Genomic DNA, 16,818 nt, shown 5'->3' on the forward strand with positions numbered 1-16,818 from the left:
AATCATATTTATTTTGTCCATCAAAAGTGTGCCTTCACTTTAATTGAGCGTGAGCAGCACAGCAAAAATAGACTCGGCGCCGAAACCCTCCGCTTCACTACTGCTCATGCGACGCTCCTGCTTGACGCTCACGCGCTGCTCCTGCTCGCAGTGTGAATGAATCGCGCTGCTCGCGCGCCGCTCGCGGTCTGAAACGGCCGTAATTCACAAGGTTTCCTACATGTGCGTTCTGTGTGCATGTGTGATGCTGATGTTGCGCGATCATGTTATTCATGCGGCGCCTGCGTGCATTTGAATCAGCATATGTCAGACTGAAAATCACGTGAAAATCGGCCAATTCTTGTCACTAGCCGATCAATCAGTTCATCTCTAAAATATTAACATTAAAAGTATAATGTTAAGATAGGCTATGCAACAAATTATTATAATGTTATTTCATAACAATACTCATATTAGCAAATATTTAATATTTTATATAAATATATATTTTTTTTTACTTTTTTCCGCTTTTTTCCCCCAACTTGCTGCGGCCCCCCTGGCGCCCCCTGGCGGCCCCCACTTTGAAAACCCCTGGCCTAGGCTACTGTCAGCAGAGAAAAAAAATCACAGAAAAAAAATAATGAAATATAAATAACAAATCACTCAAGCAACATAAATAAAAACCATATTGCCCTACTGACAAATGAAGAAGTCTATTTTCTGCCAAACTATTTCAAACATCCTTGCAAAAAAAAAAAAAAGAATGTTGTTGACTGACAATGGTTTCAGTACCAAACAGCTCCTCAGATCTAGGTGTAGCTTACGTGAAGTGCGAATGCGCTGTCAAAACAGTCAGACGACCGCCCGCTCCGTCCAAACTACACCAGAGTTCTGACCGCTACTTATACTTTAAAATAGAGTCCTGCACGGGTTCGGGTAGCCGACGGGTAACCCGCAAATTTTGCTCAAACGGGTGAAAAATATCCAACTGTGTCGGATACGGGTGCGGGTCGGGTCCACGGGGGAAACACGGGTTTAAACACGGGTTTAAAACAATCACATTCAAACGTAAAAATATATGCATATTTTTAGAAACACATCTACAAAAATATGCCTGTATTTCAAGTTTATAAAATAATTTAAAATCCAAATCAGTTTATTTGTGCCCACGCGCCACGCCTTCCCAGGAATCTACCTACTTTCAGTTTTAAAAATTCCTCATAACCGCGCGCGCGATCTGCTTGCACTGCAGTCGTCGAGATGGATGCCGAAGAGTTGAAGAAAAGAATAGCTAGTGGAGATTGTAAAGTTGTCGACAATAGTCATCAAAAATCAAGTCCAGTGTGTGGGAGAAATTTGGAGTTATCTGAAGAAAACAATATTGTGAAAGGCTTTGCTGCATTTTCGTGTTGGATAGCCGCAAATGTGGAACTTCATCGCAGGAAGCACGCAGATAACCGTGGTAAGTTAACAAAGCAGTTCTATCGAACAGTATTTTTCAAATTTAACACTAAGTATGTGTGGTGTGCAGCGGCGCGTGTTTGAACCCAAAATATAATATTCAGAAGTAAACAGTGTAGCTGACTGAGTGTTTTATGTCAGAATGTTTATTTTTAAACCACAACCAAGAAAACAATATTGTCAGATGTAGGCGCGCGGCCACGGCTTTTCTCAAGTATTGGAAGAGTTTTGTGCAGCAGCATAGTGCAAATATTTTTTATCAGGTAATAGGCTACACATTATTTATCAGTGTGTTATAGCCGAATAATTGATCTGTTTAAAATTATTGGTATATCTGCTAGGTGTTAAATTAAAATTCAACATTAAAATTCGTCTAAACCTGTTATTTATTTTTTCTATTTTTGATCTGAACGCACAATCAGAAAATCGGAAAACGAGTCGTTATTCGTTTTTTTCATTTTAGTTCAGGAAATAAATAATGGAAAAACAAATTGTTTTTAATTTTTTAATTTTTGGTTTTAATTTAAAAAAAAAACAACGATTGAACGAATGATATGCGGGGCCTATTTGTAAACCGTTATTGTAAAATAAAAATAGGCTGATAAAAAAAAAAAAAAAAAACGGACTTCCAAAATAATCCGGCGGGCCAGTTTTGGCCCGCGGGGTTACACCCCTACTAATTATTGAGCAAACTCTTGAATGTCAAGTTGAATCAATATGCCAGCTGCATTTAATGTATCCAGTCAATAGTATTTGAGAAGGTCTAGCCGAACAATAGATTTCCAATATTATTTTACAGGCTGCTGATTGCGGGTCATAAATACCATCATGATTTGAAAGTACAATAGGACTGAAACACAAACAAAGAAACACACAAGTTTTTCTATTTTCTGCACGTTTAATGATTTTTGAGATATGATTGAGTGACATTGCATATACAGGATATGAATGTGAGCGTATCAAGTGTCTCCACACTATATAAAACTTCATAATAGTGTTCAATATAAATATAAATCGTAAAAACCGGGACCATTGCAATGACCATCACAAGGCCATATTTTGTCAAGTTATACATGAATTTCAGCATTGACTTCTTTTTTTAGCCTCTCTTTTTTATAATGAACTTCCGGGACAGAATTTGAGTCAAGAAGTTCACATTAGACTGAAACTATATGGACTCTAGGATGCAGTTTATGGTGCATTTTCACAAAAATGCAGTGCATGTTCACAACTTCACAGTCAGAATTCGGCCCCTCGCTGGGTTTAAATGTGTCAGGGATGTTCTTGGAAACAAATATATTGCTACGTACTAATTTAACCTAGAAAATGAATAGCTTCTGACTCGTCGTGGTGTGTGGTAGAGGAGCGTACATGATTTGAATGGTCCCAGAAACATGTCAGAGCAGGTGTACACCAAGAAAAGACTGAATTTGATCAGCGCATCTTAATGAATAAACAGCTGTGCAAATTATACAATAAAGCTTTTCATTCTCCTACTTTGTATGAATAAATAGATTTATAAATATTTGTTTTTTTTTGCTGCTTTTCTGTAATTTCTGTGTCTAAGCACAGAATGACATCATTTCCAGTAATGCCTTGGAAAAAAAAACGGATATATTTGTTATTAAAAACTAGTTCTGCGATTCGAAAACCAAGCAAAGAAAATAGAAACATAAATATTAGTGTCGATATACTCCCGATAAAATCTTTTTATAGATATCTGCACATAAACATAATGAATCTCTTATGACATGCAATACAGAAAACGTGAGTTCAAAGTGGCAAACACAAACATAATCCACCAGATCCCTTTAAAACACAAATACCCCCCCCCACCCCCCACCCCCCCAAAAAAAGTTTTAACATAATATTTTAATAAACATTTTAAGTGATACGTTTTTAAAAATATACAATTTCTCAGTCATAGCCTTGTAGTATACAACATTTGATATTTTCTCAGAGGTTTGATGTGCACCTGGTTTCACATGAAGCTACCTGAGCACCAGGTTTGATCACAGTAACACGCTACAGAGAGACCGGACAAAATAAACAGGTTGATTTGAGATGATTCGCTGGGTTAAAACCGGCCCCTGGCTCTATTGGTAAAACATCTCACCACCCTCGTTCAAATTTTGTATTTTTTGCTTTGTGTCGCTCTAAAAATATGTTGTAAAAATGCATTAGCAAAGAGAAAATGAATATAATGTTTATACCAGTACTATCAGTAATGCCGAACAGATTAATACTTTATGTACATTCAAATGTGAATATATATAATAAAATAAATCAATCAAATAAAAAGTAATTTCTGACTTTTTGCTTGTCAATGATGTAAATATCTGATTTGGATAAGTCAGCGCTAAGCAGGTATCGCATAGAAGTTGGTTTCAACACTGATTAGCAATTCAAATGTGCTTTTTAAAGGACATTAAAATACTTTTGTCGGAAGGCACGAGTCTAGAGCCGGGTGTCCAAACGTTTTAAAGGGTTTCTAGAGCTCAGTCAACACCCTTGTTAGGAATGAGGAGCACGGCTCTCACGATCAAGCGTTTCCTCCACACAGGATGCATTGGCAGCGTCCTCAATTTCTCAGGGGATTGGGAAAAAAACGACAGTAGATGATGCCGTATACAGACATAATCTGTAGCTTTTATCTTGGAAGTTAGTTATTTTTTAGTGGCCACGTCCTGACCTACATATCATCCAAAATCTTTGGATTCAGGACATTCACAATACTGTTTGAATAATTCACTAAAAGACAGTGATTTGCAGCAATAAAATCATTCATTTTCTGCCATTTGAATGCCAATGTGGATTCACATGATGTGACAACCACCAATGGGAAAGCAGAAGAGGTCACATGATTTGCCTTACTGCAGTGATGTGTGCACAAATTGTTTATTGTTGTATCTAAACTAACTCAAGGGGTGTTCTCTTATCTAACCAAGTTACTTTTGCATTTTTCTTTTTCAGAAATGTTGAGGTATGATGTATATCCAAATACTGGAATTGGATTTCGTCTTTGGAATTTAGACTAACAGGTAAGACCTTTGAAAGAGGGTGGTGATTTCCTATTTCCATACAAAATATGATGTGAACATAAATATAATTGCAAACATTATTTTATGCTAGTGTCTTTGAACAAATTCACCTTCACAAGCACTCTCTCTATACTACATCCATCTATTGTAGTTCAGGTCACACGACATGAGTGTTTAAGGAGAAATCAAAATCTAAACACTCAATTTGAATGCAGGGACATGGTGAACACACACAAAAAAGATCTGAGAAAAAAACCATCTTAAAAAAATACTATACATCTACTCACTTTAAATGCACACTTTAAGGCCATGAGGACCCAACTATTCTAAGAATAGCTTCTTTCGAGCGATCAGAGCCTAACAGTTCAGACTGGGTTGCTTGTGCTATTTTGTGTCTTCAGAAAAAGAGTGTACATGATAGTTTAGTTTTCAGAGCAATAGTTCACATAAATATGAACATTCCATCAATATTTATTCACCCTCATGTTGCTTTAAAATCCATATGCTGTTTTTTTTTTCAAGGAGCAGAATTTTTATAGCTTGTTTCCATTCAATGATAGTTCATAAAAAAATCTCAGTGCTTTGTTAATTGAAATGGAGCTGAAATAAAATATAAATATTAGATGAAAAACTTTAACTTAAAAAGTTTAAACAAACATTAGAAGTGGTGCCTTGCCAACCAATTGAACTAAAATATTTTTATTGTAAGTATTTATTATAAATTTCAAATATTTTTGTTGAAGTGCTAAAATGACTAAAACTAAATTAAAGCTAAATAGAAATAAAAAAATTAAGAGCACATAACATAATTACTCAAATTAAAATGAAAAATTTAAATATAAAAATAAAAACAAATTTAATATATTAATAAATACTAGAATAGTATGTAAATAATATTAAATAATACTTGACAGTTGACACTTCATAAACTGCCAAATATGTCTTATTTCTTTCAGTTAAAATGTCTAAAGTTCATTTAAATGTGCCAGTGAAAGTCATTTTAGAATTACAGTGGAGATTTTCAGTGACACACAAAGCTCACTTATCGCTTCAGAAGACTTGGAATATAGTGCACAAATTGTACAGAGTACTTTAATTGTGCTTTTATATATATATATATATATATATATATATATATATGTGTGTGTTAGCAGCATGAGTTTGGAACGACATGTGGGTGATTAAATAAAGACAGAATGTTCAATTTAGGGGATGTGTCCTTTTAACAGGTATAAACTCATCTCTGAGTGTGGGTTATTCAGACTAGGCTGCGTGTCCCGCTGGAGTACCTGCGTTGGCTCAGCAGGTGGCGTGGTGGTGGAGGGGTCGGGGGGCAAAACTGATGCGGGTGATGATAAGGAGGCGGCGGGGGAGGGAGGGGCGGCTGCTGCTGCTGCTTGCCCCCCTCCCGTGACCTGGTGGGCGTGGACACAGCCGATTGGATGAGGCGGTGGGCGGGGTTGTGGCTGAGGAACGCCTCCACGTGGCCACGCCCGGCGGCATCCATGACGATCACCTTGACGATCTGCTGGCACTGGATCAGGGTGTCTGGGGAGATGGTGAGGGTGGAGCCAGGGGCGGGGCTAGGCAGGACGGCCAGGTGTTGCTGAGCGCTGGGTGGGGCCAGAGGAGAGCTGAGTTGGTATGTTTGGAGCCTGTTGTGAATTGACACCTAGTTTAGAAACAGCCAGAAGCAGGAAGCGTTATCAGCCTGGCCTGCTGCACTCTCACGGCCCTCTGGTGCGGATCACACGACGAGGCCATGCCACAGAGCATGCAGGCGGCAGAACGTGACACAACTACGTACATGCAGCGCAGTCGAAGTGGGTGAAAGCAGGGCGACTTCCTACTTGAACTGCCGGGATTTGGATAATTAACTGCTATCTTATGCATTTCCTTTTATTACCGCGCTGCTAATCAGACTGTTATATTTTTATCCGTCTGTAAGAAGCATTAAAAGTGCCGCTGGAGGGCCTAGACGCTTGGCAGCGAGGGTCTTTATTGCATGCTGGATAATTTGCACCTTGTCTTGACAGACCTTGTGTGCGTGTGTTTATGTTATGTGCGAGGCATCTCGTGAAAGCAAACTCATGTAGCCTGTCGGTCCACACTAACCACTGCTCATTCCTTTTCGTTTCGGCTCTTTTTTTAATGAAGTATTTGAATTTTAATGAGTTCCAGTGCGAGAGTTCCAATTTAGGCTGTGGGCGCTATCATACACCCGGCACAATGCCAGGCTTGACACAAGTGTTTTTTTTTTGCTAGTTTCAGCCCGACGCAGTTATCATTTTCACACCCTGCGCCACGTTGTTTAAATAGCAAATGTGCCCATTTGTGCGCCCATCACATCGCATTGTTGGCGCGTTGCTATTTTGAGGAAACTGAAATAGACATTCACCAACTGAATGTCTATTCATTCACCTGGCCATTGACCAACTGAAACCTGGTCTAAAGTCAATGGCGCCGTATTTTTTTTTTGTTATTTAAAGGGCACATTAGTAATATGAGCCTAAAGGCGGGTGCACAACGCACATACACTCTGCTTATCACACACACAGGGACGTGCAACAGCACACAAACTAGCCAAATATTAAAAATAAAAGGATTACAATGTAAAAGATTAATAATGTGTATGGTGGAATCCGGCTTGTCCCGTAGATGATCTGCTTGCGAGCTTTAACCTCGCACACAAGCTGATCCGTTTCCTCTCTGGAGAAGCATTCAGTTTTTCCGCTTGCAAATTCCGCCATGTATATAGCGAATCCGCCATGGCACGAGCGCAACTGGCTTTTAAAGGGAATGGGAGATGAGACTCTGATTGTTTTTTGCATGTTACGCCCAAAACACACCCATTACTCATTAAGAGAATAGGGACAACCCTTTTAGAACATGCCTGGGCGCGTTAAACTAGCAAAAGTGCACTTGCGCCATGTGCTTTAGACCATGAGCTTAGATCGTTAAAATAGGGCCCTGTATGTGTGAATGCGCTTATCAGTGTGTCTTATTTGAATACACTATCGACATAATTTCCACAAAGATTTTTAAGTTGAAAGAATTTCACCCCACAACAACAGCAGCTGTAGTGAGAAGCCATAGATTAGAGATTAGAGGGCAGTGGGGTGGTGTTTTCTGAGGGGCGGCAGTGCTGTTATTGCTCTGCACGAGTGGTGTGTGATTGCAGTGAAGACACCGAGGGCGGGCGTCTCCATTCTGACAGGGACAGAGTGAGCTCAGGGGTCAAAGGACAGGGAGTGGGGGGCCAGTGGGGAGGTTATCTCTGATTCTGCAAGGAGATAGTGATGTTAACTACAATACATGCTGTCACCACCTACAATGTCCCCAAAAAAGTTTGGAAACACCCTAGGTTTAAAAATGGGACAATATCAGCATAAAAATCCTCAACATTTTTGGTGTAAATGCATTGGCGTATTATGCAATTATCATTGAAGACAATATTTTTCTTCTTGGTTGCACATTTTTTAGCTTCACTGATTGATTGACAGAGCAACAGATCAATCAGAACACAGTTTGAAGATGCTTTATAAACTGCTCTTGTATGGTATTTTTCTATGCTCTGAATTCACTGATTTTTTTAAATACATTTGCATAGTTATATATGTATATATATATTTATATATTTCCATAGTCTTGCAACTTAATCATTGCAAAGTCATCACTAAAAATAATACAGATTTATGCTGATATTATCCAAAACCACACTTTGCCTAGGGGTCCAAAATTTCTGAGGACACTATAAATACATGCACACAGAATCGGAACATAATTTGCACTGCGCTCACACCACAATATACTGATACAAACCTCTACTGTGTTGCTTCCTGTTTTCTCATAAAAATCATCCCCTGCAAGCCATACAAATACACAAGACATGAAAAACAGTCTTATTTATTGTTGTGTATGAGCGCGTGTGTGTGTGTGTAAGTGTGTGTACCTGAAGCAGAACTAGGTCCAGCGTGGATGTCTAGTTGTGTGCCATTCTTGTTAGTTTGATTTCTCACAACCTGTTGTCTTTCTAGTTCCCCTGAGAACCACATGCATAATTCACTTTAATGTTGGCCACAACCATAGCATTCAAACCTCAGAGGAATGTAGAGAATTCATTTTTATTCAAGCTAACCTTTAGAAAATGATAATGAATTAAAATGTTACAAATTATTTAATTATTTATAGTGCTAATAAACAACACTGTTCTATTACATACAGCATAGCCCACACATACAGCCTATACACAATAATGTACTATAAATAATGATGCTATTTTAAAGTGTATTAACCTGAAAAAGCACAAACGCACTTAATAATAAAGGTTCTTTATTATAAATATTCTTTGCACTAAAAAATGGTTCTATTATGATTTTTTTACCGAAAGGTTCTTTGGGGAACCCAAAATGGTTTGCTTGCATTGCTGCAAAACCTTATTTTGAACTCTTTATTTTTAAGAGTGAATAGATCAAAACTTTTCTGAAGCAAATGTGAGTGATGTTTGCCTGTGCAAAACTCACCACTAAGATTGTTAAACATGTTGCTATGTGATTGCTAGGTGGTTTCTTACTGTTCCCCAGATTTTAGCTTTTCAATGTAAATCTATGGGATGTATTTTAGACAAAACATAGACGTCCAGAAACATATTTTTTTATGTAGAATTTAACAAATGTGACTATCACTAAGCTAAAGCATGTGAACATGAGTAAAATGAGCAAAATGAGCAGTAACATGCAAATACACTCACACTCAATACGAATTTGTTCCATCTCTGCCACCTCTGCGATGCTCTCTCTCAGGTCCTCTACAAACTTGAGCAGCTCCTCTGAGCTCTGAGAACAGAAACTCACCACCTGCTTCTTCTCCGACGAGAACGGAGACAATATCGTGATTCCATGAGGGTAATCTGTGATGGAGAAAACACGCTGTGTATCACACATCTGATACTCCAAGTATTGAGTAAGGTCCAGCTTTGAGGATTTGTGAATTTTCCTGTTTTTATCATTTAAAAAATGTATCCATCTGAATTAGGTTAAAAATGAACAAAATGACACTTTAGAGTAAAATTTTGGTCATTCTTCAGAAGCAACTGAATTATATAAAAAGTGATATAAAAGGTTATTTAATTATTGTAATGTTTTTGTTTTTTGTCTTTTTTTTTTTTTTACGTACAAATCCATGGTAGTACTACCCCCGTAGTACTTTTATGGACAACTATAACTGTAACATACTTTTTACTGTATTTATAAATACAGTAAAATATTTACATATATAACATTTAACTGTTTTGTGTGTGCTTGTGTTCTTACACTCATTCTCAAACAGATGGAATTGCATTCCCAGTAAACCCATGGCCTTGCAGAACGTGTATGTTGCGGCACTCTTCTTCTTAGGGCATAGTTTTAGGATCTAACATCATAAGAAAGATTTAGTTTATTTTCAGTTGTTTGTTTGTACGTGTGTGAATATTCTTTCATCTGCGTGTCTCTTACCACTATCAGGTCATTGAAGAGGAACACCTCTCTCTGATGCGAAGCCTGTTTCTGCGGTTTATTTACATCGGTGACCTCATAGAGTCGACTGCAGCACACCAGCCTACGGTGAGGAACCGACAGTATCTGAGGAAGAAAGAGAGACATCAAATATCGGGTGAATTCAATTCAGAAGGTACAGCTTCCGTCAGCACAGGAAATGAAAAGAGGGATTTCTGATGCAGCATGGGCTGATGAAAGAAATGAATATTTCATATGGAGGTACAGTGTTTTGCTGCGCTGTCATGTGGAATCTAAAATTACAGCACCAAACTAATGAGCAGTTTCAGTCTCAAGTTTCCTGTTTTTATACCTGTTTTTCTAAACTGATTCACTCAGCTGTTGGCATACAGAGGTGGGAAAATACAGGGTGGTCCATTTATATGGATACACCGTAATAACATGGGAATGGTTGGTGATATTAAAGTCCTGTTTGTGGCACATTAGTATATGTGAGGGGGCAAACTCCTCAAGATGGGTGGTGACCATGGTGGCCATTTAGAAGTCGGCCATCTTGGATACAACTTTTGTTTTTTTAAATAGGAAGAGGGCCATGTGACACATCAAACTTTTTGGTAATGTCACAAGAAAAACAATGGTGTGCTTGGTTTCAACGTAACTTTATTCGTTAATGAGTTATTTACAAGTTTCTGACTACTTATAAAATGTGTTCAATGTGCTGCCCATTGTGTTGGATTGTCAATGCAACCCTGTTCTCCCACTCTTCACACACTGATAGCAACACCGCAGGAGAAATGCCAGCACAGGCATCCAGTATCCGTAGTTTCAGGTGCTGCACATCTCGTATCTTCACACCATAGACAATTGCCTTCAGATGACCCCAAAGATAAAAGTCTAAGGGGGTCAGATCGGGAGACCTTGGGGGCCATTCAGTGTGTGAAGAGTGGGAGAACAGGGTTGCATTGACAATCCAACACAATGGGCAGCACATTGAACACATTTTATAAGTGGTCAGAAACTTGTAAATAACTCATGAACGAATAAAGTTACGTTGAAACCAAGCACACCATTGTTTTTCTTGTGACATTACCAATAAGTTTGATGTGTCACATGGCCCTCTTCCTATTGAAAAAACAAAAGTTGTATCCAAGATGGCCGACTTCTAAATGGCCACCATGGTCACCACCCATCTTGAGGAGTTTTCCCCCTCACATATACTAATGTGCCACAAACAGGACTTTAATATCACCAACCATTCCCATGTTATTACGGTGTATCCATATAAATGGCCCACCCTGTATAATGACCAGAAGCTGTTATGTGAATTTAACTGGCTGAAGTTTATTTTTACTTCATCATGTTAATCAAACTTCAGACTTGCAAAGGTTTTTGGGGTCATATAAGTTAAAAATATGATCAAATTTATGTTTCAGACTTGTATATGAAACCCATGTTGTTTAGCTTCCTTATTTTTCAGCAAGTTCTTATGCAGAACCAGGTTCATGTACATAAGAAAAAAATGATGAACCTTGTCCGTTAATAGCGCAAAACTTTGATTACAGAACAAATCACTCTTTACTGAGCTGGTTCTTTTTAGTGAATAAAAAACATGCAGCACAACCAGTGTATTCCGCTTCACAAACAAATGTTTTTTTATGAGCCGTTTCTTTTCAGTGAATTAAAAAACATACAGTATAGTACAACCAGTATAGTCTGAATCCTGAACAAATGACTCTTATGAGCTTTTTTTAGTGAATCAAATGCATATGTGACCCTGGACCACAAAACCAGTCACATGGGTCTTTTTTGGGGGGGGATTTTCTTGAGATTTATACTTAATCTGATAGCTGAATAAATAAGCTTTCCATTTTTTTTAGGATAGGACGATATTTGGCCGAGATGCAACTATTTGAAAATCTGGAATCTGAGGGTGCAAAAAATCGAAACATTGAGAAAATCGCCTTTAAAGTTGTCCATTTATGTTCGCGATTGTGCTGCATTCACTCACAAAAATAAATGTTTAATATATTTACGGTAGGAAATTTACACAATATCTTCATGGAACATGATCTTTACTTAATCTTCAACTTAATCAACAAATCTTCATATATATCAATCATCATTTGGCAATAACAATTTCATAATAGTTTTTTCTAAATATTTGTTCCTTAAAATGGTTAAGAAGGATCCCTGGACATAAACGGTGCTGGACAAGTTCAATACCTAGTGTGTTAGGGTTTGTTCAGATCACTTACACTACTACAGGGGTGTCCAATCCTGCTCCTGGAGGGCCACTGTCCTGCAGAGTTCAGCTCCAACCCCTATTAAACACACCTGATCCAACTAATCAAGGTCTTCAGGCATTCTAGAAACTTCCAGGCAGGTGTTTTGGGGCAAGCTGGAGATAAATCTCTGCAGGACGTCGGCCCTCCGCTGCGCTAGTATGAGTGATAGTAAAGGCAATGTTTGGCTCAGCAAGACCCACTGTAAAGTTAAGAAGACAGTTTGGTCAGCTCTCTCACTGTCACTAATCACCTTTTCAAATCTGTAACTGGTACAAACCGAACCAAAAGGTGATGCACTTTTCACTTTTACATGACCTTTTTGTTTAATTGGTAGAGAACTGACTCACCGTCTTCATTCCAAGAATGCTTTGCTCCACCCTGGTAACGTAGGTCACATGGTCCTCATTGGAGCGCAGCTCCCTCTGCTGAATCCGCTCGTAAATCCCGGCTAGCATCTCCCGCGGAATGTCTGCCCCATCGTCCACTCCTGAAGGGGAATTTATTTATTTATTCTTTTTTTTTTTTTTTTACATCATAATACAAAAGTAAAAATATAGTTTAAAGGGATAGGCCTAGTTCACCCAAAAATGCCAATTTTGTCATAATTTACTCGTTCCAAACCTGTATGGGTTTTTTTCTAACACAAAAGAAGATATTTTGAAGAATGTTGGTAACCAAACAGTTGATGGATAAAAAAATACTATGGCTACTGTCAACTGTCTGGTTACAAACATTCTTTAAAATATCTTCCTTTGTGTTCAACAGAAGAAAGAAACTCGTACAGGTTTGGAACAACATGAGGACGAGTAAATGATGACAGACTTTTCATTTTTGGGTGAACTATCCTTTTAAGGCAGGAAAAACTGTATAGCCTGTGTAATAGAAATAAATCTTTTGTTAACAAGGAAAACGGCATATAGAAAAGCAGAGGTGCCACTGTGTACTTTTAAGTGACTTATTGCTGTTTAAATTGAGGATTTATTTGGCTCTATGGAAAAGTCCTATTATAAACTAGAGCTTGACTAATAACAATCTGATTTCGTTCCAGTCCCCATGTCTTTACATTCACTTTAAAGAAGAGCTCTTTTATACTGTATGTGTTTGCAGGAAGTAGGCAACAGATCAAAAATGATTTGATCAGAGACCAGGAATCTGTCCAAGACACACACACACACACATACACACTGCCTACACTCCTAGGAGATAATCAAAGTGACTCTTTTGATATGAAAAAAATGCTAATTTAAACATGGAGATGGAAAGCTGATTAAAATCATCAAGATTCAAAATCAAATATTTAATCTCTGACCTCAAAACACCAACACGCTCTGGTTTTAATTAGCACAGCACACATAAACACACCTCGTAGGTTGCGTATGAAGTCTTCCAGCAGCATCTTGCGCTCTGGTTTTATGTTGGGACTGTACATGTCTGTGTTCAGCAGCACGATGGCAAAGGCCAGGATGAAGATGGTGTCGGGGTTATGAAACTGTTGCACCACGTCAGGGTTACACATACAATACCTCTGACTGAAAGAAGGAACAACAGATTACATAGGAATGCGCATTATAATAAATGTACTGCACCCAGTAATTGCTGTGGATAAAACTGCCATAGTTAATCTGAAAAATTGCATGTGTGTTTAGGAAATGACTCTTTACTGGTGTGTGTGTGTGTGTGTGTGTGTGTGTGTGTGTGTGTGTGTGTGTGTGTGTGTGATTCTCACCTGAATGCTTCAATGAGTCTCTCGACTTTTTGAGCTTCTCCTTGCACTCGCACGTGAGCCTGAAACTTCCTCAGAGCTTCATCCAGCTCCAGCATTGAAAAATCCATTTCATCCACCACACAGCTGAGAAAGAGAGAGAGAGGCCACATAAACCTCATAAATGTGCTCTGTTTGAATTAAGAGCCCAATTTATGAAGCTCCAGCACTGTAAGAAATGAAAATGTGCCATTATTACCTTCAGTGGTTGGTTCTTAAATTATAAGCCCCAATCCTGAATATGCAGTAATATGTATGCGCTGGTTAATGCCGTCTTATTTACTCTAATCGTAATGTTTCCCTTTCAAAACAAGAATATCATTTCATAGTTCGTTAATTAATATTATAGTTTAATATTATTTTTTGACACAATATTTTTTATTTAGATTTTCTATTTATTGCCATTGACAATTCTGACATTTTTTGGATAATCTTGTCAATCCCTTGCATAATTGTATTTCTATATAGTATATTTGTACATATGTTATACATCTATTATGTTTATATTGTTAATATGTATTTATTTATTACTATCTTGCTGCTGTTCCAGTGCACTGGAAGCTTTTTATCACCATGACAAACATACTGTAAACATACTGTACTTGGCTATAAATCTCATTCTGATTCTGATTCTCTTTAATAATTTATATAGATGGGGGAATATAGATAGAAATAGGGCTTATATAGATGTTTTACAGGATTTTGGACTAAATATTTGCCTCATCAGACAGATCGTCTGCAAAATTACTATGATACATAGAAAACTATAGTGCATAAAGGTTTATGAAGACATGACTCACTCTAACACATCTCTGTTGAACTGCCTTTTGCTGTTACCCAGGAACTCTCCAATCATCTGTCGGCTCAGACCCTTCCTCTGCAACAGGAAGTGAGCAACGCCAATGGCGGTATCCGGAATAAAGCCCCTGGATATCAAGAACTGGATGCCTTTGTCTGGATTTCTGCAGGAAGATCAAGATGTAGATGAGTACTAACAAATGATTTTTCTTTTTCTAAAGAAGCTAGAGCTAACACTTTATAGTAACTATCATTTAGACAATTAGCTAACATTATATTATATAATGCTATGATATAATATACCTTCATGTACATTTAATATAATTTTTTTATATTTATTTATACTTAAATGTACACTACCTGTTTACCCAAGTTTCCACAAAAAAATTTTACAAACAAAAATTGTCTTCAACATTGATGATAATAAGAAATGTTTCTTGATCCTCAAATCATCATATTAGAATGATTTCTGAAGGATCATGTGACAATGAAGACTGGAGTAATGATGCTGAAAATTGCGTCACAGTAATAAATTACATTTTAAAATATACTGTATGGAAAATATTATTCATAGTTATTTTAAATTGTAATAATATTTCATAATACTGTTTTTACTATATTTTTGAGCCAATAAATGGTGCGCATAAGAGACTTCTTTCAAAAACATATAAACAATCTTATTAATTCCAAAATTTTGATCAATAGTGTACATAATTTCTTAAGCATGATTGAATGATTTTTTGCAGACATATTTTACCATGTTAAAAAACATTCAACAAAATTCTGCAGATTTCTGCCCTTTTAACAGAAGATACACAAACAATCTGCATTTAGTCTGTGTCTGTGAAAGTTATTATGTTTCCAGGGGGGAAAAACCCTGAAGAGGTTTCTGTGCTTGTGCGCAGGTTCACATATATAAATGTGATAGGAGAGATATTCATAGCTAAAAACATACAGCATATTTCAGATTACTCTTTCCACATCCAATCACATCATTCTGTTTCAGAGACGCACATGCCCATATGTGCACCACAACGTCTGTATTAGCAGCCCTCAGCCAATAACAGCTGGACTGAGTATCTTATATTTATGTATGTACACTACTAATCAAAAGTTTGGGTCAATAAGAAATTGCTTTCATTCAGCAAGGATGCATTAAATTGATCAAAAGTGACAGTAAAGACCTTTATAAAGACATTTCAAGTAAAGCGAGTAGTGAAGGCAAGGAGTGTGAAATGAAAAACTTGAAGTGGAGCAGCACATTGCTTCATTATAAGTTGATTTAAGGGGAAAAAACAAGCCATAAAGCCTTTTTGAATGGACACCGGTGAAAGCTTCTGTTTTATTTGCGCTATTGCATTGAGATGTTCATTTATAATAATACTGATATTTCCTTCTCAGTCTCTCTTTGTATTTGTCTGTTTCTTGCTTTCTTTAGCATCAGACTCCGAGATGACATCACTGTAACGTGCATTATTTCCACCACTCCGAACATCTTCTCAGGTCACATCTGACCTTATACTGGCAAACGCACATGCAAACACACACACACACACGTGCTTCACCCCAAACGTGCTACGTTGCCCTTACTCATTGTGAGTGAATAGCTGGAAAAAAATACAATACCTGCATACATCTTGACAGAAACCTTGTAAAAACAACATTGTCCCTTGGTCACACAGCCTGAGTAAAGCCGTGAGTGTAGATCACCTGGTTACCGTGGCAACCGTGGCACTACTCACGTCAAGCATGTCAAAGTGAATCTGATCAGAGATTTCAATTGAGTGCTGATGCACTCTGAATCCTCTGAGGATTGGCTTTATTCTCTCTCTCTCGCTCTCTGTATGTGTGTGTGTGTTTGTCTGAAAGAGCTACACACACAAAATGGAGCAGAGAAAGAGCTTCACAATCACCCCTGAGGGAGTGTAATATAGTCTTCTTGAGTATGTGTGTATGTATACATGTGCAAGTGTGTGTGTATTTGTCAGTGTGTATCA

The 16,818-nt window shown here is 37.7% G+C and overlaps 1 protein-coding gene across 1 annotated transcript in view; it reads right to left on the reverse strand.

The window, feature by feature from the left end:
• Positions 1-5,739: 5,739 nt before the first annotated feature.
• Positions 5,740-16,818, reverse strand: part of iqsec3b (IQ motif and Sec7 domain ArfGEF 3b) — a gene marked incomplete at both ends in the record, with an annotated part of 28,211 nt that continues 17,132 nt past the window's right edge. Inside the window, 10 exons of the mRNA XM_081372072.1 lie at positions 5,740-6,153; positions 8,304-8,344; positions 8,434-8,523; positions 9,232-9,390; positions 9,794-9,893; positions 9,977-10,102; positions 12,609-12,748; positions 13,624-13,790; positions 13,988-14,110; positions 14,824-14,985. Of these exons, the coding sequence (XP_081228198.1) occupies positions 5,740-6,153; positions 8,304-8,344; positions 8,434-8,523; positions 9,232-9,390; positions 9,794-9,893; positions 9,977-10,102; positions 12,609-12,748; positions 13,624-13,790; positions 13,988-14,110; positions 14,824-14,985 (1,522 nt within the window). The remainder of the gene's footprint in view (positions 6,154-8,303; positions 8,345-8,433; positions 8,524-9,231; positions 9,391-9,793; positions 9,894-9,976; positions 10,103-12,608; positions 12,749-13,623; positions 13,791-13,987; positions 14,111-14,823; positions 14,986-16,818) is intronic.

This window comes from Scardinius erythrophthalmus (genome assembly GCF_964197995.2).
Source record: "Scardinius erythrophthalmus genome assembly, chromosome: 8".
Classification (NCBI taxonomy): Eukaryota; Metazoa; Chordata; class Actinopteri; order Cypriniformes; family Leuciscidae; genus Scardinius; species Scardinius erythrophthalmus.